Source organism: Phyllobates terribilis, unplaced genomic scaffold (genome assembly GCF_046119375.1).
Source record: "Phyllobates terribilis strain yellow unplaced genomic scaffold, ASM4611937v1 Scaffold_13__5_contigs__length_258822181, whole genome shotgun sequence".
NCBI lineage: Eukaryota > Metazoa > Chordata > Amphibia > Anura > Dendrobatidae > Phyllobates > Phyllobates terribilis.
The window spans coordinates 172,507,019-172,530,269 of NW_027362773.1; the positions used below are offsets into that span (position 1 = coordinate 172,507,019).

The 23,251-nt window shown below is 52.4% G+C and overlaps 1 protein-coding gene across 2 annotated transcripts in view; it reads right to left on the minus strand.

Moving 5' to 3' along the window:
- Nucleotides 1-5,180: 5,180 nt before the first annotated feature.
- RIC3 (RIC3 acetylcholine receptor chaperone) overlaps nucleotides 5,181-23,251 on the minus strand; it is a 100,283-nt gene continuing 82,212 nt past the window's right edge. For both annotated transcript variants that reach the window (XM_073659071.1, XM_073659072.1), the window contains 2 exons: nucleotides 12,532-12,677; nucleotides 5,181-8,614 (listed from right to left, as the gene is read on the minus strand). In XM_073659071.1, coding sequence (XP_073515172.1) covers nucleotides 8,157-8,614; nucleotides 12,532-12,677 — 604 coding nt within the window. In that variant the 3' untranslated portion in view covers nucleotides 5,181-8,156. The remainder of the gene's footprint in view (nucleotides 8,615-12,531; nucleotides 12,678-23,251) is intronic.

Here is a 23,251-nt window from a genome sequence, read left to right on the forward strand (position 1 = left end):
TGTATGCACGCTCACCACACAACCTCCATGGCCTGTATGCACGCTCACCATACAACCTCCATGGCCTGCATGCACGCTCACCACACAACCTTCATGACCTGTATGCAAGCTCACCACACAACCTCAATGGCCTGTATGCACGCTCACCACACAACCTCCATGGCCTGTATGCACGCTCACCACACAACCTCCATGGCCTGTATGCACGCTCACCACACAACCTCCATGGCCTGTATGCACGCTCACCATACAACTTCCATGGCCTGTATGCACGCTCACCACACAACCTCCATGACCTGTATGCACGCTCACCACACAACCTCCATGGCCTGTATGCACGCTCACCACACAACCTCCATGGCCTGTATGCACGCTCACCACACAACGTCCATGGCCTGTATGGACGCTCACCACACAATCGCCATGACCTATATGTACGCTCACCACACACCCTCTATGGCCTGTATGCACGCTCACCACACAACCTCCATGGCCTGTATGAACGCTCACCACACAGCCTCCATGGCCTGTATGCACGCTCACCACACAACCTCCATGGCCTGTATGCACGCTCACCACACAACCTCCATGGCCTGTATGCACGCTCACCACGCAACCTCCATGGCCTGTATGCACGCTCACCACACAACCTCCATGGCCTGTATGCACGCTTACCACACAGCCTCCATGGCCTGTATGCACGCTCACCACACAACCTCCATGACCTGTATGGACGCTCACCACACAACCTCCATGACCTGTATGCACGCTCACCACACAACCTCCATGGCCTGTATGCACGCTCACCACACAACCTCCATGACCTGTATGCGCGCTCACCACACAACCTCCATGGCCTGTATGCACGCTCACCACACAACCTCCATGGCCTGTATGCACGCTCACCACACAACCTCCATGGCCTGTATGCACGCTCACCACACAACCTCCATGGCCTGTATGCACGCTCACCACACAACCTCCATGGCCTGTATGCACGCTCACCACACAACCTCCATGGCCTGTATGTACGCTCTCCACACAACCTCCATGGCCTGTATGTACGCTCACCACACAACCTCCACAGCCTGTATGCACGCTCACCACACAACCTCCATGGCCTGTATGCACGCTCACCACACAACCTCCATGGCCTGTATGCACGCTCTCCACACAACCTCCATGGCCTGTATGCACGCTCACCACACAACCTCCATGGCCTGTATGCACGCTCACCACACAACCTCCATTGCCTGTATGCACGCTCACCACACAACCTCCACAGCCTGTATGCACGCTCACCACACAACCTCCATGGCCTGTATGCACGCTCACCACACAACCTCCATGGCCTGTATGCACGCTCACCACACAACCTCCACGGCCTGTATGCACGCTCACCACACAACCTCCATGGCCTGTATGCACGCTCACCACACAACCTCCACAGCCTGTATGCACGCTCACCACACAACCTCCACGGCCTGTATGCACGCTCACCACACAACCTCCATGGCCTGTATGCACGCTCACCACACAACCTCCATGGCCTGTATGCACGCTCACCACACAACTTCCATGGCCTGTATGCACGCTCACCACACAACCTTCATGACCTGTATGCACGCTCACCACACAACCTCCATGGCCTGTATGCACGCTCACCACACAACCTCCATGACCTGTATGCACGCTCACCACACAACCTCCATGGCCTGTATACACGCTCACCACACAACCTCCATGACCTGTATGCACGCTCACCACACAACCTCCATGGCCTGTATACACGCTCAACACACAACCTCCATGTCCTGTATGCACGCTCACCACACAACCTCCATGGCCTGTATGCACGCTCACCACGCAACCTGCATGGCCTGTATGCACGCTCACCACACAACCTCCATGACCTGTAGGCACGCTCACCACACAACCTCCATGGCCTGTATACACGCTCACCACACAACCTCCATGGCCTGTATGCACGCTCACCACACAAACTCCATGGCCTGTATGCACGCTCACCACACAACCTCCATGGCCTGTATACACGCTCACCACACAACCTCCATGGCCTGTATGCACGCTCACCACACAAACTCCATGGCCTGTATGCACGCTCACCACGCAACCTGCATGGCCTGTATGTATGCTCACCACACAACCTCCATGACCTGTATGCACGCTCACCACACAAACTCCATGGCCTGTATGCACGCTCACCACACAACCTCCATGGCCTGTATACACGCTCACCACACAACCTCCATGGCCTGTATGCACGCTCACCACACAAACTCCATGGCCTGTATGCACGCTCACCACGCAACCTGCATGGCCTGTATGTATGCTCACCACACAACCTCCATGACCTGTATGTACGCTCACCACACAACCTCCATGGCCTGTATACACGCTCACCACACAACCTCCATGACCTGTAGGCACGCTCACCACACAACCTCCATGGCCTGTATACACGCTCACCACACAACCTCCATGGCCTGTATGCACGCTCACCACACAAACTCCATGGCCTGTATGCACGCTCACCACACAACCTCCATGGCCTGTATGCACGCTCACCACACAAACTCCATGGCCTGTATGCACGCTCACCACACAACCTCCATGGCCTGTATGCACGCTCACCACACAACCTCCATGACCTGTATGCACGCTCACCACACAACCTCCATGGCCTGTATGCACGCTCACCACACAAACTCCATGGCCTGTATGCACGCTCAACACACAACCTCCATGACCTGTATGCACGCTCACCACACAACCTCCATGGCCTGTATGCACGCTCACCACGCAACCTGCATGGCCTGTATGTATGCTCACCACACAACCTCCATGGCCTGTATGCACGCTCACCACACAACCTCCATGGCCTGTATGCACGCTCACCACACAACCTCCATGGCCTGTATGCACGCTCACCACACAACCTCCATGGCCTGTATGCACGCTCACCATACAACCTCCATGGCCTGCATGCACGCTCACCACACAACCTTCATGACCTGTATGCAAGCTCACCACACAACCTCCATGGCCTGTATGCACGCTCACCACACAACCTCCATGGCCTGTATGCACGCTCACCACACAACCTCCATGGCCTGTATGCACGCTCACCATACAACCTCCATGGCCTGCATGCACGCTCACCACACAACCTTCATGACCTGTATGCAAGCTCACCACACAACCTCCATGACCTGTATGCACGCTCACCACACAACCTCCATGGCCTGTATGCACGCTCACCACACAACCTCCATGGCCTGTATGCACGCTCACCACACAACCTTCATGACCTGTATACACGCTCACCACACAACCTCCATGGCCTGTATGCACGCTCACCACATAACCTCCATGGCCTGTATGCACGCTCACCACACAACCTTCATGACCTGTATACACGCTCACCACACAACCTTCATGACCTGTATACACGCTCACCACACAACCTCCATGGCCTGTATGCACGCTCACCACACAAACTCCATGGCCTGTATGCACGCTTACCACACAACCTCCATGGCCTGTATACACGCTCACCACACAACCTCCATGACCTGTATGCACGCTCTCCACACAACCTTCATGACCTGTATACACGCTCACCACACAACCTCCATGACCTGTATGCACGCTCACCACACAACCTCCATGGCCTGTATGCACGCTCACCACACAACCTTCATGACCTGTATACACGCTTACCACACAACCTCCATGACCTGTATGCACGCTCACCACACACCCTCTATGGCCTGTATGCACGCTCACCACACAACCTCCATGGCCTGTATGCACGCTCACCACACAACCTCCATGACCTGTATGCACGCTCACCACACAGCCTCCATGGCCTGTATGCACGCTCACCACACAGCCTCCATGGCCTGTATGCACGCTCACCACACAACCTCCATGGCCTGTATGCACGCTCACCACACAACCTCCATGACCTGTATACACGCTCACCACACAACCTCCATGAACTGTATGCACGCTCAGCACACACCCTCTATGGCCTGTATGCACGCTCACCACACAACCTCCATGGCCTGTATGCACGCTCACCACACAACCTCCATGGCCTGTATACACGCTCACCACACAACCTCCATGGCCTGTATGCACGCTCACCACACAACCTCCATGACCTGTATGCACGCTCACCACACAGCCTCCATGGCCTGTATGCACGCTCACCACACAGCCTCCATGGCCTGTATGCACGCTCACCACACAACCTCCATGACCTGTATGCACGCTCACCACACAACCTCCATGACCTGTATGCACGCTCACCACACAACCTCCATGGCCTGTATGCACGATCACCTCACAACCTCCATGGCCTGTATGCACGCTCACCACACAACCTCCATGGCCTGTATGCACGCTCACCACACAACCTCCATGACCTGTATGCACGCTCACCACACAACCTCCATGGCCTGTATGCACGTCCACCACACAACCTCCATGGCCTGTATGCACGCTCACCACACAACCTCCATGGCCTGTATGCACGCTCACCACACAACCTCCATGGCCTGTATGCACGCTCACGTTTACAGTTTGCGTCATAACATTTAGACAAGCCTGTGAAATGCTGGGAGAATATAGTCTCGTCAGATGAGACCAACATTGAGCTCTTCGGATGCCATAATACACACCATGTCTGGGGGCCAAAAGGCAACTACATATCACCCCAAAAACACCATACCGACAGTGAAGTGGAACATCATGGTGTGAGGCTGGTTTTCAAGCACTGGCTAACATCATATAATTTAAGGAAGGATGAACCGACAAATGTACCGAGATATTCTGGATAAAAGTTTGCTGCCATCTACCAGGATGATGACGATGAAGCGAGGGTGGACATTTCAGCAGGACAGTGATCCCAAACACACGGCCGAGGAAAGTATCAACTGGTGTCAGAAAATAAATCTGCTAGAACGGCCGAGCCGATCACCGGACCTGAATCCACGAGAAAATATATGGAAGGAACGAAAGCTCGGAGATCATAGAAGGAGCCACAGAAGCTTCAGGATGTGACGAGTGTTTGTGTGGAAGAAAGGGCCAAAATCCCACCTGAGCAATGCCTGCGACTAGTTTCTCCATACAGGAGGAATCGTGGAGCTTCATCACCAGCAAAGGCTTTTATACAAAGTATCAATTACATGTCAGTAATGTGATCAGTGCGTCTCCCGGTGTCATCTCTCATTATTACACATCATTTATGGATCTATGGGGATTTCTTTCCTGTGTGGATCGGACGGGTTGTTACCGACACCTGGGGAGAATCTCATGTCAATAGCACCTTTACCAGTAGATTTACTGAGAACATTGGTGACGTGTCCAATACTTATTTCACCTGCTGTATGTGAACTGCAGAGTTGATATCGCCATGATATGGTCCCTGTATGGCGGTGACATAAGTCCAAGTGCAGTGGTTGTGATTAATGATGTTCATGATGAGCAGCGGTGTTCCTTATGCCATTATTTATGCCACAAATCTTACTCCAATCCTTGACTGGAGTAAGATTTGTGGTGCGGCGCACAATGAGGCTCGCACAGCTGATGGGCTTGATACAACGTAAGAACAGAAGTCCCGGAAGAGAATACAAAAACATTTAACCAGATTAACAATTCCTCCGCTGTGTAAATGGAAATAGATCATGGCAACCTTCAGCCTCATGATGTAAACAATAATATTCTAATTCACTGACAGCAAGCAGAGATGAAAAATTGAGACCCCCAGTATGAATGTTTCATTATATAATAGTGGTGGGGGTGCAGGAATATTTTGCAATTGATTTTTATTGTATCGGTGTATCCAAAAATGTAAAATAACACAATAGCAAGTAGTGTGAATTAAAAAACAAGTTCATCTTTGTTCTCATTAAAGTGCACTCTGCCCCATCTGGACTGAATAAAAACAGAAATGTAGACATTTTTGCAAATTTATTAAAAAAGAGAAACTGAAATGTCACATGGTCATAAGCATTCAGACCCTTTGCTCAGACACTCATGTTTAAGTCACATGCTGTCCATTTCCTTGTGATCCTCCTTGAGATGGTTCTACTCCTTCATTGGAGTCCAGCTGTGTTTAATTAAACTGATAGGACTTGATTTGGAAAGGCGCACACCTGTCTATATAAGACCTCACAGCTCACAGTGCATGTCAGACCAAATGAGAATCATCAGCTCAAAGGAACTGCCCAAGGAGCTCAGAGACAGGATTGTGGCAAGGCACAGATCTGGCCAAGGTTATAAAAGAATTTCTGCATTACTCAAGGGTCCTAAGAGCACAGTGGCCTCCATAATCCTTAAATGGAAGAAGTTTGGGACCACCAGAAGTCTTCCTAGACCTGGCCGTCCAGCCAAACTGAGCAATCGTGGGAGAAGAGCCTTGGTGAGACAGATAAAGAAGAACCCCAAGATCACTGTGGCTGAGCTCCAGAGATGCAGTAGGGAGATGGGTGAAAGTTCCACAAAGTCAACTATCACTGCAGCCCTCCACCAGTCGGGCCTTTATGGCAGAGTGGCCCGATGGAAGCTTCTCCTCAGTGCAAGACATATGAAAGCCCACATAGAGTTTGCTCAAAATCACATGAAGGACTCCCAGACTATGAGAAATAAGATTCTCTGGTCTGATGAGACGAAGATAGAACTTGTTGGTGATAATTCTAAGCGGTATGTGTGGAGAAAACCAGGCACTGCTCATCACCTGCCCAATACAATCCCAACAGTGAAACATGGTGGAGGCAGCATCATGCTATGGGGGTGTTTTTCAGCTGCAGGGACAGGACGACTGGTTGCAATTGAAGGAAACATGAATGCGGCCAAGTACAGAGATATCCTGGATGAAAACCTCTTCCAGAGTGCTCTGGACCTCAGACTTAGCCGAAGGTTCACCTTCCAACAAGACAATGACCCTAAGCACACAGCTAAAATAACAAAGGAGAGGCTTCAGAACAACTCTGTGACCATTCTTGACCGGCCCAGCCAGAGCCCTGACCTAAACCCAATTGATCATCTCTGGAGAGACCTGAAAATGGCTGTCTACCAACGTTCACCATCCAACCTGACGGAACTGGAGAGGATCTGCAAGGAGGAATGGCCGAGGATCCCCAAATCCAGGGGTGAAAAACCTGTTGCATCATTCCCCAGAAGACTCATGGCTGTACTAGCTCAAAAGGGGGCTTCTACTCAATACTGAGCAAAGGGGCTGAAGACTTATGACCATGGGATATTTCAGGTTTTCTTTTGAAATAAATTTGCAAAAATTTCTACATTTGTTTTTTTTTCAGTCCAGATGGGAACAGAGTGGACTGTAAGGAGAAGAAAATTAACTTTATAGAATTTACCAAATGGCTGCAATGAAACAAAGAGTGAAAAATGTAAAGAGGTCTGAATACTTTCCGTACCCACTGTATATGACTCCATGGTTACATGCAAGCAGAATTAATGTGTAGCTTCCATCTGCACCTGCGTGTCGCTTGTTGTATACAAGGAGCTCCCCCTAGTGGTGGCTGCAGACAGGATCTTATCATGTATCGCTGTATACAGGGAGCTCCACCTAGTGGTGGCTGCAGACAGAATCTTATCATGTATCTCTGTATACAGGGAGCTCCCCCTAGTGGTGGCTGCAGACAGGATCTTATCATGTATCGCTGTATACAGGGAGCTCCCCCTAGTGGTGGCTGCAGACAGGATCTTATCATGTATCTCTGTATACAGGGAGCTCCCTCTAGTGGAGGCTGCAGACAGGATCTTATCATGTATCTCTGTATACAGGGAGCTCCCCCTAGTGGTGGCTGCAGATTTGTATCATGCATCTGTTGAGAGAATTTGGATCTTTGTGTTTTTTCAATATGGAGGACAGTAATAACCATGCGACATGTGGCGGAGCGCTGTCTCTGTGTCCGGGGGTCCTGCGATTTCTTTGCAGCACAGTGTGACTATGATGATGTTAGATAAGTGTGAATACTTTTGCTATATAAACCCTGTACTGCGCACTGTGGCGTGTGTCCCACGTTCGGTGTCGGGGGCACCTCTGGTCGCTCCTTGGTCGCCCCACTTCCACAGTATCTCATCTCCCAGCACAGTTTGGGTGTTTAGCAATCCGGGGTCTTTTTGCTCCTCTTTCGCAGAGACTGCGCCTCGTCACTGACGGAATTGCTGACTGTTTCCACAGCAGGATGTGTCCCCGAAGCTTCCGGTCTCCGCTCCCCGTCACTATCTGTGTCGGAGCTGAAGCCGGCGTTCTCCGCTATAATGGCGGGGTCATCATCATCATCATCACTCGGCTCCTCGGTGCACATCTCCTCGTCCTCCGGTCTGAGGACAGGGCAGTGCTGGGGGTCATCACAGGGTTCGTACAGCGTCACCTCTATACTCCCATCCTCCGCGGGGTCCTCCGTGTAGTAACGATTATAATCTTCCATGAATTCCATCTGCTCGGCTATCTCCTCTGCCGAGGGCTGGTCCAGCAGCGACGGGTCCACCAGAATCGTGCTGGGTCTCTTCTTGTCCTCGGACGTGTCGTAAACTGGATATGTCTCTTCTGGGTAACCTGTGACAAGAAAAAAAATTGGAGTGCAACATTGTAACAATGTCCAGAGCAGCGCTCCGCAAGGACGGAAATCTGCTCTGCAGACAGCCGCGGTGCAAGCTGCACTGCCGCCAGTTATTGCATGATTAAAGGGGTCCTCCACTACTTGTACAGCCCCTTCTGAATCCCTATATTACATTCTCAGTAAAATAATAACACCTATACTCCCCTCCAGTGCCAGCGCTCTCGTAGTGTCAGCACAGGCTCACCCAGGGCTCACGTAGCATTATGTCTGGCTGCAGGGATTGCCTATCAGCAGCTGCTTTCGGACAAATCAGATATCCGGAAGAAGTCAGAACATCAGTAGCTCCCAATTCTTCCAGATGCCAGTTATGTCTGAAGTAGAGGAGAGACACGCAAGTGCTGATTGGCTGCAGGGATTGCCTGACATAATGTCACGTGAGCCCCAGGAGAGCCAGTGCTGACACGGCGAGAGCGCTGGCACCGGAGGGGAGTATTGGTGTTAATATTCTACTGAGGATGAAACATAGGGATTCAGAAGGGGCGGTACGAGAAGTGATCAAGACTTTTAAAACGTGGGGCTCATTGCCATAGAGCAGAACACATTGCTCCACATCGGTGTCATGTAGTCACTGGGGGGAGCCGCACTCCAATTGGCACAATATAAGCTGCCGCCCAATGTACTGATTCTTCTCATATCCAAACCCAACACCTCATCGAGTGAAATCCCCCAAAGTAAAACCAGTGCAGTCAATATCCCAGTACAGAGACAAGTGCAGTGTGGTCACGACTATTGGTGTGCGGCCCCTCCACGTGGCTACAACGTACACATGAAAACTATCAGGTCTCAGTCATCTCCAGAGCTGCACTCACTATTCTGCTGTTACATTGTGTTTTATCCTCCAGTCACCTCCAGAGCTGCACTCACTATTCTGCTGTTACATTGTGTTTTATCCTCCAGTCACCTCCAGAGCTGCACTCACTATTCTGCTGTTACATTGTGTTTTATCCTCCAGTCACCTCCAGAGCTGCACTCACTATTCTGCTGTTACATCGTGTCTTATCCTCCAGTCCCCTCCAGAGCTGCAGTCACTATTCTGCTGTTACATCGTGTCTTATCCTCCAGTCACCTCCAGAGCTGCACTCACTATTCTGCTGTTACATTGTGTCTTATGCTTCAGTCACCTCCAGAGCTGCAGTCACTATTCTGCTGTTACGTTGTGTCTTATGCTCCAGTCACCTCCAGAGCTGCTGTCACTATTCTGCTGTTACATCAGGTCTTATCCTCCAGTCACCTCCAGAGCTGCAGTCACTATTCTGTTGTTACATCAGGTCCTATCCTCCAGTCACATCATATCCTCCAGAGCTGCGGTCACTATTCTGCTGTTACTTAATGTCTTATCCTCCATTCACCTCCAGAGCTGCGGTCACTATTCTGTTGTTACATCATGTCTTATCCTAGAGAGTTGCAGTCACCATATAGGGGCAGAGTGCCCCTATAAATCCCAATGACAACTATGACAAAGAATGGTTAATATTACTGACATTAATGATGGCATGCTGACTGTTTCCAGATTCACTCTCACCCTTGCTGACTGTTTCCAGATTCACTCTCGCCCTTGCTGACTGTTTCCAGATTCACTCTCGCCCTTGCTGACTGTTTCCAGATTCACTCTCGCCCTTGCTGACTGTTTCCAGATTCACTCTCGCCCTTGCTGACTGTTTCCAGATTCACTCTCGCCCTTGCTGACTGTTTCCAGATTCACTCTCGCCCTTGCTGACTGTTTCTAGATTTACTCTCGCCCTTGCTGACTGTTTCCAGATTCACTCTCGCCCTTGCTGACTGTTTCCAGATTCACTCTCGCCCTTGCTGACTGTTTCCAGATTTACTCTCGCCCTTGCTGACTGTTTCCAGATTCACTCTCGCCCTTGCTGACTGTTTCCAGATTCACTCTCGCCCTTGCTGACTGTTTCCAGATTCACTCTCGCCCTTGCTGACTGTTTCCAGATTCACTCTCGCCCTTGCTGACTGTTTCCAGATTCAATCTCGCCCTTGCTGACTGTTTCCAGATTCACTCTCGCCCTTGCTGACTGTTTCCAGATTCACTCTCGCCCTTGCTGACTGTTTCCAGATTCACTCTCGCCCTTGCTGACTGTTTCCAGATTCACTCTCGCCCTTGCTGACTGTTTCCAGATTCACTCTCGCCCTTGCTGACTGTTTCCAGATTCACTCTCGCCCTTGCTGACTGTTTCCAGATTCACTCTCGCCCTTGCTGACTGTTTCCAGATTCACTCTCGCCCTTGCTGACTGTTTCCAGATTCACTCTCGCCCTTGCTGACTGTTTCCAGATTCACTCTCGCCCTTGCTGACTGTTTCCAGATTCACTCTCGCCCTTGCTGACTGTTTCCAGATTCACTCTCGCCCTTGCTGACTGTTTCCAGATTCACTCTCGCCCTTGCTGACTGTTTCCAGATTCACTCTCGCCCTTGCTGACTGTTTCCAGATTCACTCTCGCCCTTGCTGACTGTTTCCAGATTCACTCTCGCCCTTGCTGACTGTTTCCAGATTCACTCTCGCCCTTGCTGACTGTTTCCAGATTCACTCTCGCCCTTGCTGACTGTTTCCAGATTCACTCTCGCCCTTGCTGACTGTTTCCAGATTCACTCTCGCCCTTGCTGACTGTTTCCAGATTCACTCTCGCCCTTGCTGACTGTTTCCAGATTCACTCTCGCCCTTGCTGACTGTTTCCAGATTCACTCTCGCCCTTGCTGACTGTTTCCAGATTCACTCTCGCCCTTGCTGACTGTTTCCAGATTCACTCTCGCCCTTGCTGACTGTTTCCAGATTCACTCTCGCCCTTGCTGACTGTTTCCAGATTCACTCTCGCCCTTGCTGACTGTTTCCAGATTCACTCTCGCCCTTGCTGACTGTTTCCAGATTCACTCTCGCCCTTGCTGACTGTTTCCAGATTCACTCTCGCCCTTGCTGACTGTTTCCAGATTCACTCTCGCCCTTGCTGACTGTTTCCAGATTCACTCTCGCCCTTGCTGACTGTTTCCAGATTCACTCTCGCCCTTGCTGACTGTTTCCAGATTCACTCTCGCCCTTGCTGACTGTTTCCAGATTCACTCTCGCCCTTGCTGACTGTTTCCAGATTCACTCTCGCCCTTGCTGACTGTTTCCAGATTCACTCTCACCCTTGCTGACTGTTTCCAGATTCACTCTCGCCCTTGCTGACTGTTTCCAGATTCACTCTCGCCCTTGCTGACTGTTTCCAGATTCACTCTCACCCTTGCTGACTGTTTCCAGATTCACTCTCGCCCTTGCTGACTGTTTCCAGATTCACTCTCGCCCTTGCTGACTGTTTCCAGATTCACTCTCGCCCTTGCTGACTGTTTCCAGATTCACTCTCGCCCTTGCTGACTGTTTCCAGATTCACTCTCGCCCTTGCTGACTGTTTCCAGATTCACTCTCGCCCTTGCTGACTGTTTCCAGATTCACTCTCGCCCTTACTGACTGTTTCCAGATTCACTCTCGCCCTTGCTGACTGTTTCCAGATTTACTCTCGCCCTTGCTGACTGTTTCCAGATTCACTCTCGCCCTTGCTGACTGTTTCCAGATTCACTCTCGCCCTTGCTGACTGTTTCCAGATTCACTCTCGCCCTTGCTGACTGTTTCCAGATTCACTCTCGCCCTTGCTGACTGTTTCCAGATTCACTCTCGCCCTTACTGACTGTTTCCAGATTCACTCTCGCCCTTGCTGACTGTTTCCAGATTCACTCTCGCCCTTACTGACTGTTTCCAGATTCACTCTCGCCCTTGCTGACTGTTTCCAGATTCACTCTCGCCCTTGCTGACTGTTTCCAGATTCACTCTCGCCCTTGCTGACTGTTTCCAGATTCACTCTCGCCCTCACCTTCCCATTCCTCCATGTACGGAGCCTCCTCAGCTTCTTGCTCGGGCGAGATGCCGTCCAGGATCTTTCCTTCCTTCATGACCCGGGTGATTTCCTTCAGTCTCTGCAGCAGTTCTTGCTCCTCGTCGTTACTGACATTATTTTCTCTGTGAAAAATACAACATTATAACCAAAGACATTGACAGCTGCACCCCCCCCACCGATAATAACCGGGGACCACCATATAACTGTCAGGATGCAAAATCAGTCCCCAATAATGTCAGATCTGAAGAGCGAAAATACTGGAGAGGAAATTACACATTCACACAGTCCCCTCCCCCAGTAATGGCTGATACCAGGGAGTAATAGACTGTAGGTCTTTTTTATTTATAGAAGAAAACATTACAGGACACAAAACATAAGAACAAGACAACAAAAACCCGACACAAATCACAGAAAATAGAAGATCCGACCTACAGAGAAAGAACAAAATCCCCCCAGGAATATATACATAGAGAAGAAATAACTATTATAAAACCTATAAGACCCCCGGCCCAGCTTCATTCATACTACTATATACAATCCCACACAACGCTCACACCGTCCTATATACACATAAAACACCGTCCTATATACAAGATTATATACAATAAAACACTAAACCTAATATAACGTATATACAACCGGGAACTAACACTAACCTACTGGTCCCACTGCCTGACCTTAGTCACCCCCTTACCGCAGCTCATTCACACCACAGAAAACCAAAAATAACAATATATACAATAGTGACATGAACAATTTTAAACCTTTTTTTTATTTTGTAATTTTTTAATATATATATAAAACACAGCCCTACACTAACTATCCCGCCACCCCTGATCCAGCTCTGGCCACAAAGTTCAGGATTACTCCGAGCTAGGATCAGACCCCAAAGTTTTTCCCCAGGCGGGGCCTGGACCAGGCCAGATCAGTCCTCTTATCACCGCTGATGAAGAACCCCCCCCCAAATCCCCCACCCAACCTAACTAAAACCCCCTATTATACATTATATACAATATATACAGAACACAACCTACACACTCACCATCCAAGGCTCAAGATCGATGCCGGCAAACCTTCTATTCAGGAGACAGAAATACAAAACAAAAATCTAGGGTGGAAAGACATCAGCCCACCACCAGGATATAGGAGTACTACCGGACTAAGGCACCCTGAAGGAAAAGCCCCTCCAGAGACGGGCCGCCCTCCGGGCACCCAGTCCTTCATACTCCAGAGAACGTACCTTCACCAGGTCACCTAGGATGTTCCTACAGACTTCATCTACATGGAGGATTTTACTCTGCGTCGAGACTAAAACTCGTGCGTTCCACGTGAAATATCTGACCACTGCGCTGACTATGAATAAAGTGTCTCGGTCCCTTCTCCCAAGGTCTCCGAACGCTCCATAGGCCCACCCGGCGTAGGACAGAGTAGCCAGCCGCGGCCAACCAATGGAAGCCCCCACCCTGTTGTACACCTCTGCATTAAAGGGACAATGAAGCAGGAAGTGCTCCATGCTTTCCAGCACGTTAGCACAAGCCTCACGGGGGCAATTCCTGTCCTCGGAGCTCCTGTACTTCAAATTGTCCCTCACATACAGCTTACCATGGAAGCAGCGCCAAGTCAAGTCCCAGTACTTCTCGGGGATCCTGGTAGAATTTAACAAACTCAACCCAACCTCCAGATCCCGACTTGGGCAGTCTTTGAGGGCCAATGGACTCTGAAAATGAGAAAGCAAGACCCTCATATCGAGGAGTTTCCTCGGGAGGGACCTCACCTCCCACATTCCCAGACCCCACCGGCGGATCATTTTCAGAACCGGGGTAACATAAGCCGGGAGATGCCCGTGTGGTGTGCGAAGATCCTTCAATCTTCCCCCTGTCTCCCATTCCTGGAAGAAAGGCTGAAACCATCCCTTGCAGGAGAATACCCACGGAGGAGCCCTCTCTTTCCAGAGGTTTGCCACGTTCACCTTCAAGAAAGTGTTCACTAGGAACACCACGGGGTTCACCATATTCAAACCCCCTAGTCTCCTCGTGCGGTAAGTGACCTCCCGCTTGACTAGGTTCAGTCTGTTCCCCCATAACATCTGGAAGAACAGACTGTAGACCCGTGTCCAGAGAGGCTCTGGCAAGACACAGACGCTGCCCAGGTAGATGAGCAAGGGGAGCAGGAAAGCTTTGCACAGGCCAACCCTTTCCCTCAGGGTCAAAGACCAACCCCTCCATTGGTCCACTCTTTGGGCGACACCTTTGATTCTGCCTTCCCAGTTTTTCGTGGGGTAATCACCCTGGCCGAATTCGATGCCCAGGACTTTGGCATGTTCTTGGGGTTCGGGGAGGGTGTCCGGAAGATCAAACCCGGGATCTCCGCCTCCCAGCCAGAGACTCTCACACTTATCCTGGTTGACCTTGGACTCGGATGCCTCAGAGTAGCGCTCCACTTCTGACATCACCGCCGCTGCCTCCTCTTGCGAAGAAACAAAGACGGTGACATCGTCCGCGTAGGCCACCACCCTCAGGATAGCCTCCGGCGCCGCCCCGCCCATCCGCACCCCCGCCAATGGTCCACAATCGATCCTTCTGAGGAAGGGATCGATCGCAAACACGTAAAGCAAAGGGCTAAGAGGACAGCCCTGACAGACACCGGATCCTAACCCGAAAGGTCGTCAGATCCACCCATTCACCAGAGGGAAAGTCTCAGCCCCTGCATACAAGGTCTTAAGCCAGTCCACAAACCCTCCAGGCAGACCAAACCTCAAAAGAATGGACCAGAGGTACTCGTGGTTAACCCGATCAAAGGCTTTTGCCTGATCCAGGGTCAGCAAGAACCCCTTCCAGAGGCACGCCCTGCCTTGCTCCACAGCCTCTCGGACACCTAGAACAGCACTAAAAGTGCTACGGCCAGGAACGCAACAGTGCTGAACCTCCGAAAGGAGCCAGGGTGCAAACTTCACCAGCCTGTTGAAAAGTATCTTAGCCAAAATCTTCCTGTCCACATTGAGAAGTGCTATGGGACGCCAGTTCTCAATGCGTGACGGATCCTTACCCTTTGACAAAATGATCAAAGCTGACCTCCTTAATGATCTCAGCAGAGTGCCCGAGGAGAGACACTCGTTAAACACCTGAGTCAAGAGGGGGACCAAAGAGTCCCTAAAGGTCCTAAAGAACTCAGATGTTAAGCCATCCGGACCTGGCGACTTTTTGGGCCTGAGCCCATCGATCGCCAGTCTCACTTCCTCTTCTTTGATCGCTTCTGCCAAATCGCCCAGCGAGAGGTCAGCCCCTGGCTCAGGAACAGATTCAGCCAGGAAAGCCGACATCCCGTCACGATCAAGCTCCCTCCTTCCCAAGAGGTGCGAGTAGTAGGAAGTGACGACCTCCAAGATCCCTGATCTGGACCTTCTCAGGGACCCCGTACTGTCCACCAGCCCCGTCACTATCTTACTATTCACTGACATCTTACAGTTTCTGTAAGGGTCGGGCGAGCAGTACTTCCCGTAGTCCCTCTCGAAAACCAAAGATGCGTGCCTATCGTACTGACACCTCTTCAGCAAGGACTTCACTCTGGAGATCTCCTCGCGGCTACCTCAAGTCGAGACAAGATGCTCGAGTTTCCTCCTCAGGCTCTGATACAGGCGATCTCTGTTCAGGCTTCTGAGGTTCGAGAGCTGCTGGAAGAATCTCGCCACCCGATGTTTGAACATCTCCCACCACTCTGACTTAGTGTTACTTAGGCCCAGCAATGGTACCTGGCTCTGAAAGAATTCCTCAAAAGACCGTCTTACAGCTTCTTCCTCAAGGAGTGATGAATTCAGCTTCCAATAACCTCTTCCCATCCGAGGAGTCTATGTAACGTTCAGAGAAAACATAATCAAACAGTGATCGGAGAACTCCACCTCTACAACCAACAACGGTGAAGAGACGGCCTCCTCCTTCAAATAAAACCTGTCTAGCCTAGACCTGCACTGACTACCTCTAAAAAAGGTGAATCCCGTGTCGCCCAGGTTGTGCCGGATGTGGACATCCACCAGGCGAGCCTCACTCACTATCCTGTTTAACGCGACGCAGTCATAAGCCAGCCGGTCTCCGGAACCTCCTCTATCACAGGATCTCGTGACATTGTTGAAATCCCCTCCGAAGACCACCTGCCGACTCGAAAATAAAAAAGGTTTGATCTTCAGGAAGAGACATTTGCGGTCCCACTTGGACTGGGAACCATAGATGTTAATGAGCCGAAGCTCTTGCCCCTCATGGAGACATCTAGGATCAAGCATCTACCCATTTCTAATTCGATCACTCGTCTGCATTCAACCGCTGCGGTCTTAAAAAGGACCGCCACCCCGCTATACGGCTCGGCCGCAAGAGACCAGTAGGAGGGCCCATGCCTCCACTCCCGCCTTGCTTTATGCAAGGTTGATATATCGGTCAACCTGGTCTCCTGCAAAAACAAAATGTCGGCGTCAAGTTGGCCGAGAAAATGAAAGGCAGTGTACCTTGCCGCATCTGACTTTATGCTGCAAACATTAATAGTTGCCAGCGTCAACGGGGTGGGTGCCGCCATCATGATTGATTGAATTAGATAGCCTTTTTCTTCCCACCACTGACAGTCCCAACCTCTTCCTCCGATAATGACGGGTTTTTAGTGCGCTTAAGACAAACAGACTCGTCCATTCTCTCCTTACATACATTCTTGCCCTCGTCTGGTGGTCCTGGGTTAGTCGTCCCCCCAGAGGGCTTTGTATTTGCCCCCCGAGAGGAAGACCCAGCCATCTCCTGAGCCCCAACCACCTTGTCCGCAACCTCCGGCCCCGGGTCCCCACTTCCCCCCTCCAGAGGGAGGTCCTGGAGAGCCCCGAACCGGTTGGACAGATCCACCAGAGGGGGGGCGGCTGAACCCTCCAATGGCGCTTGGATCACGGCCAGAGAGTCAGAGGGGTCGCACTCCAAAGAGGCAGCTCGAGACCTGGTCCCCCTCCTACCTCTAGCCGTTTTCCTGTTACCCTTTTTCTTTTTCTGTGACCACTCCCCCTCTCCCTCATCTAGACTGTCACCAGAAGAGGGTTCCTGGGAAGACGTGGCGTCCTCTCGCTCTTCCCTTTCAAGTCTCTTGACCTCCTCCCTCAATTCACTGTCTTTAGGATCCTCAGCTGCAAGTGAAGTACCTGGGTCAGAGTTTAGGGACATTACTCCCTGCCCCCTGTCCCCACGGCGCTGCTCCTGCCGCCTGATGGTGGATGGCGGCAGCTTGCTCCTCACCGGATCCCTGCCTCCCCCGCCCCTACTGGTCCCTTCACCGGCAAGATTAGTCCCGGCTTTCGCCTGTCCCGCACTCGCCGCTTTCAGGACAGCATTGGCGAAGGAACGCGGACAGCGACTGAACGGGTGACCGAGGTCACCACACAAGTTACACCTAATCCTGCGACAGACAGCAGCAAGATGACCAAGGTCCCCACACAGTGCGCATTTCTGGGTGGTACACTGCGCACTGAAGTGTGTGGGGCTACCGCACCTGTGACAAACCTTAGGCTGCCCCCGGTAGAAAATCAAGATCCTATCCCTCCCCAAAAAGGTTGAGGAGGGGATATGGGTAACAGTGTTTCCCGAAACCTTCAATCTCACCATGAAGGTCCAGGCCCCTGACCAGATACCATGGTCATCCAGATTCTTTTTGGGAATATTGGTGACCTCTCCGTATCGACTCACCCAGGTGGTAATGTCCATACAGGAAAGCGACTCGTTACTAGTCAAAACGGTCACTTTCCTGACTGAATCTTGGCGGGTTATTGCCAGGGGAAAGAGACCATGCCATTCGGGGCGACTCCGAGCCAGCTCATGGCGAGACCAGAAAAGCTCAAGGCCCTCCGGTCTCACGAAGCTGACATCGAAGTAGGAGGTCCCGTAGGGATGGATCAAGGCAAAGATGTCATATGCCGCAAAGCCCATCCCCAGCAGGAGCTCAACCACCTTAGACCTATCAGGACAGGCATCCTTGCTTACCCACTGGAGACGGACCACATTCCTACGGTTACTCCTCTGCCCCGTTGTCGGCAGAGACCAGACAGTCTCTGCCCCTCTATCTAGGAAGGCTGAAAGACCATGTCTCTCTATCCAGAAAGACAGATCAACCTCCCTCCCCTCTACAGTGATGGAGCTCTCCCCTCTCCTCAGGGCGTCCAGGAGCTGCTGTTGCAAGTCACCATCCCAAGGGCACCAGACAAGGGCGCACTACTACCCACAGCACTGACAGCTCCTTTATAGCTTTGGGCTGAAGCCCCCTCCACTACTGCTCATACCTTTTGCTGCACCACTACTCCCATCATTCACTCCACTACTACTCCCACCATTCCCATTACTCCCTCCATTTGCTGCACCACTACTCCCACCATTCATTCCACCACTACTCCCACCATTTGCTGCACCACTACTCCCACCATTCACTGCACCACTACTCCCATTCCCTTTACTTGTCACCCCATTACCTCCTCTGTTCTCTGCACCTTGCACAGTCACCTCCATTCCTTCTTCCCTTGTGTCTAGTGTCTCTGCACTCACACCTGCTGGGCCGGCGGAGGGGAGCACTCCCAGAGACCCCTTTCCCTGCAGCACCACACCCGTTTCCCTTTGGTTGCTGCTGGCTTTCTGCAGGTTGTCTCCTGGAGCGCCCCGCCCTCCTACTGCAGCATTTTGGACCTTGTTCTGTGCAGACTGTTTCCTGGGCACCGCTGCCCGCCCTGTACCCACAGATTTTGGGGCCTTGGTGTCCTTTTTGGGCGCTGGGGCACACTGCCCCCCTGTCGCAGCAGTGTGCCCAGTATTCCTCACAGGCATTTTTTTCACATCCCTCCCGGCCTCCCCGGCCCCGGTGATAACCGGCTTAGCCGCAGAGGGCAGGGAGGGAAACTCCACAGAACTCCCTATGTCCGGCGCTGTGAGTACCTCCACAGCCTCGCCCCCTGCACTGTTCCCCGCACAGATGGCAGCATCGCCGGACGTCCTTCTCCTCTCCCCACCTTGCCTCTGCCTCGAGCCCACTGCAGAGCCCGTGCCTTTAGGTTTGGTGGGGTTTACACAGGAGGTGGCAGGCGCAACATCAGACATTGGTACATACTTGTAACTCACCACCTCCTGTGCGGCTCCTCCGGTCTTCCTCTTCCTCCTCTTGGTCTCCTCCACTGGATTGTCCTCCTCGAAGGAAAACCGTGTCAGGTCCACTGGAGACTCCAGCAGTCGGATTTCCCTCAGCAGTCCCCTTTCCTCTTCCTCCCCCGACACTCCAGCCTCTGCTGTCAGAGTCCTCTGCCCTGCAGGGAGACCACTGGAACTCCGGCTCTGCCCCTCACTGGCTCCAGCACCTGGAACTCCAGTCACCTCTTCATCCTTCTCCTCCTCTTCACTAAGGACGCCGGCTGGCGGTTCTCCTGAGGTGTTTAACCCCTTCATTTCTGAGAACCGCCGCTGGTTCTTAAACCTCTCCAGGAAGGGACCTGCGCTTTTCTCAATCCCCTCCCGGAGGAGCACTAACCTGACCACCTCGTCTCTGAGGGCTTTAAACCTTTGGGAGGTCGCGGGTCTTTCCTTGTTGGACGCTCGGGTGTTCAGGACCCGGGCCTCCCGCAGCTCCTCTTTCAGCTGGGTTAGTGCTTTGCCGGCGTCCTCATATTCTCGTAGCATGGCGACCACTAGGGAGGAGAAGGAACTTGTGGACTCGCTGGAGCTCATCTCCCCCCAGGATCTTGCTGGGCTCTTGTTCCTGGGGCCTGGGGTGCCCTGGTCTCCATCTCTGGGCTGGCGGTGAACAGTCTCGGGGTTGGAGCAGGTGGATGTACTCTTCCTCACCCTTTCCGATCTCCTCACTCCCTCCTGGGCCGGTTGTTGTGGCTCCTTGTCCCCCGCCGGCATAGACCGGGGGATAGGAGGCTGGGAAGCCATGCCGGCCTCCCAGTAAGACTGCCTCTCCCTGGGGAGAAGAGAGGCAGACGACGACCCTCCTCCTGGAAGTCCTGGAGCTCATGAGGCAGGTGCTACTCTCAGCAGGGAGAAACTGATTGTGGGCACCTGTCCTACAGTCTCCTCCCCCAGTAATGGCTGATAACAGGGAGTAATAGATTGCAGTCTCCTGTCCTACAGTCTCCTCCCCCAGTAATGGCTGATAACAGGGAGTAATAGATGGTACGCCCCTGTCCTACAGTCACTCTGCAGGTTTGGTGCTGGTGGACAGGTGCAGTGATTGCTGGGATGTCCTGTTCTCCCCCTACATTCACATTGATACAATGTATCCCCTTTGTGTAAATAATAAATAAGGATGCTCTGTCTGCTCCCTCTGCTCTGCACATCCTCTGCTCCGCACATCCTCTGCTCTGCACATCCTCTGCTCCTTCCTCTGCGGCTCTGCTCTCCTTGTACACGATCTCAGACTGGAGATCACATAACTGGAGAAGAGCAGAGTCAGACAGCAGGTTTTTGCTTTCCTGCAGCTCTGAAATCATTAGCGTCGCCGTCGTCACAGGAACTAAATAGTTAATGGGAATTTAAGCTTTTTGTCAACTTGATGTATTTTTAAAAAATGTTGCTGTGCAGAGATGATCTGACAATGCTGCCCCTGCTGTGCCCCGTGCAAGGCCTGTGCCCGTCCATGTGGAGGTACTGATGATGAGGCAGGGGCCACCCCATACTGATGATGAGGCAGGGGCCACCCCATACTGATGATGAGGCAGGGGCCACCCCATACTGATGATGAGGCAGGGGCCACCCCATACTGATGATGAGGCAGGGGCCACCCCATACTGATGATGAGGCAGGGGATCCTGTACTGATGATGAGGCAGGGGATCCTGTACTGATGATGAGGCAGGGGCTCCTGTACTGATGATGAGGCAGGGGCTCCTGTACTGATGATGAGGTAGGGGATCCCATACTGATGATGAGGCAGGGGCCACCCCATACTGATGATGAGGCAGGGGATCCTGTACTGATGATGAGGCAGGGGATCCCATACTGATGATGAGGCAGGGGCCACCAAATACTGATGATGAGGCAGGGGATCCTGTACTGATGATGAGGCAGGGGATCCTGTACTGATGATGAGGCAGGGGATCCTGTACTGATGATGAGGCAGGGGCTCCTGTACTGATGATGAGGCAGGGGCTCCTGTACTGATGATGAGGCAGGGGATCCTGTACTGATGATGAGGCAGGGGATCTGGTACTGATGATGAGGCAGGGGATCCGGTACTGATGATGAGGCAGGGGATCCCGTACTGATGATGAGGCAGGGGATCCTGTACTGATGATGAGGCAGGGGATCCTGTACTGATGATGAGGCAGGGGATCCTGTACTGATGATGAGGCAGGGGCCACCCCATACTGATGATGAGGCAGGGGATCCTGTACTGATGATGAGGCAGGGGATCTGGTACTGATGATGAGGCAGGGGATCCGGTACTGATGATGAGGCAGGGGATCCCGTACTGATGATGAGGCAGGGGATCCTGTACTGATGATGAGGCAGGGGATCCCGTACTGATGATGAGGCAGGGGCTCCTGTACTGATGATGAGGCAGGGGATCCTGTACTGATGATGAGGCTGGGGCTCCTGTACTGATGATGAGGCAGGGGCTCCGGTACTGATGATGAGGCAGGGGATCCTGTACTGATGGTGAGGCAGGGGCTCCTGTACTGATGATGAGGCAGGGGCTCCTGTACTGATGATGAGGCAGGGGCTCCTGTACTGATGATGAGGCAGGGGATCTGGTACTGATGGTGAGGCAGGGGATCCGGTACTGATGATGAGGCAGGGGATCCTGTACTGATGATGAGGCAGGGGATCCTGTACTGATGATGAGGCAGGGGCTCCTGTACTGATGATGAGGCAGGGGATCCTGTACTGATGATGAGGCAGGGGCTCCTGTACTGATGGTGAGGCAAGGGCTCCTGTACTGATGATGAAGCAGGGGCCACCCCATACTGATGATGAGGCAGGGGCTCCTGTACTGATGATGAGACAGGGGCCACCCCATACTGATGATGAGGCAGGGGCTCCTGTACTGATGATGAGACAGGGGCCACCCCATACTGATGATGAGGCAGGGGCTCCTGTACTGATGATGAGGCAGGGGCCACCCCATACTGATGATGAGGCAGGGGCTCCTGTACTGATGATGAGGCAGGGGATCCTGTACTGATGATGAGGCAGGGGCTCCTGTACTGATGATGAGGCAGGGGCTCCTGTACTGATGATGAGGCAGGGGCCACCCCATACTGATGATGAGGCAGGGGATCCCGTACTGATGATGAGGCAGGGGATCCCGTACTGATGATGAGGCAGGGGATCCCGTACTGATGATGAGGCAGGGGATCCTGTACTGATGATGAGGCAGGGGCTCCTGTACTGATGATGAGGCAGGGGATCCTGTACTGATGATGAGGCAGGGGCTCCTGTACTGATGGTGAGGCAGTTGCTCTTGTACTGATAGTGAGGCAGGGGCTCCTGTACTGATGGTGAGGCAGCTGCTCCTGTACTGATGATGAGGCAGGGGCTCCTGTACTGATGATGAGGCAGGGGCTCCTGTACTGATGGTGAGGCAGTTGCTCTTGAACTGATGGTGAGGCAGGGGCGCCTGTACTGATGGTGAGGCAGCTGCTCCTGTACTAATGATGAGGCAGGGGCTCCTGTACTGATGGTGAGGCAGCTGCTCCTGTA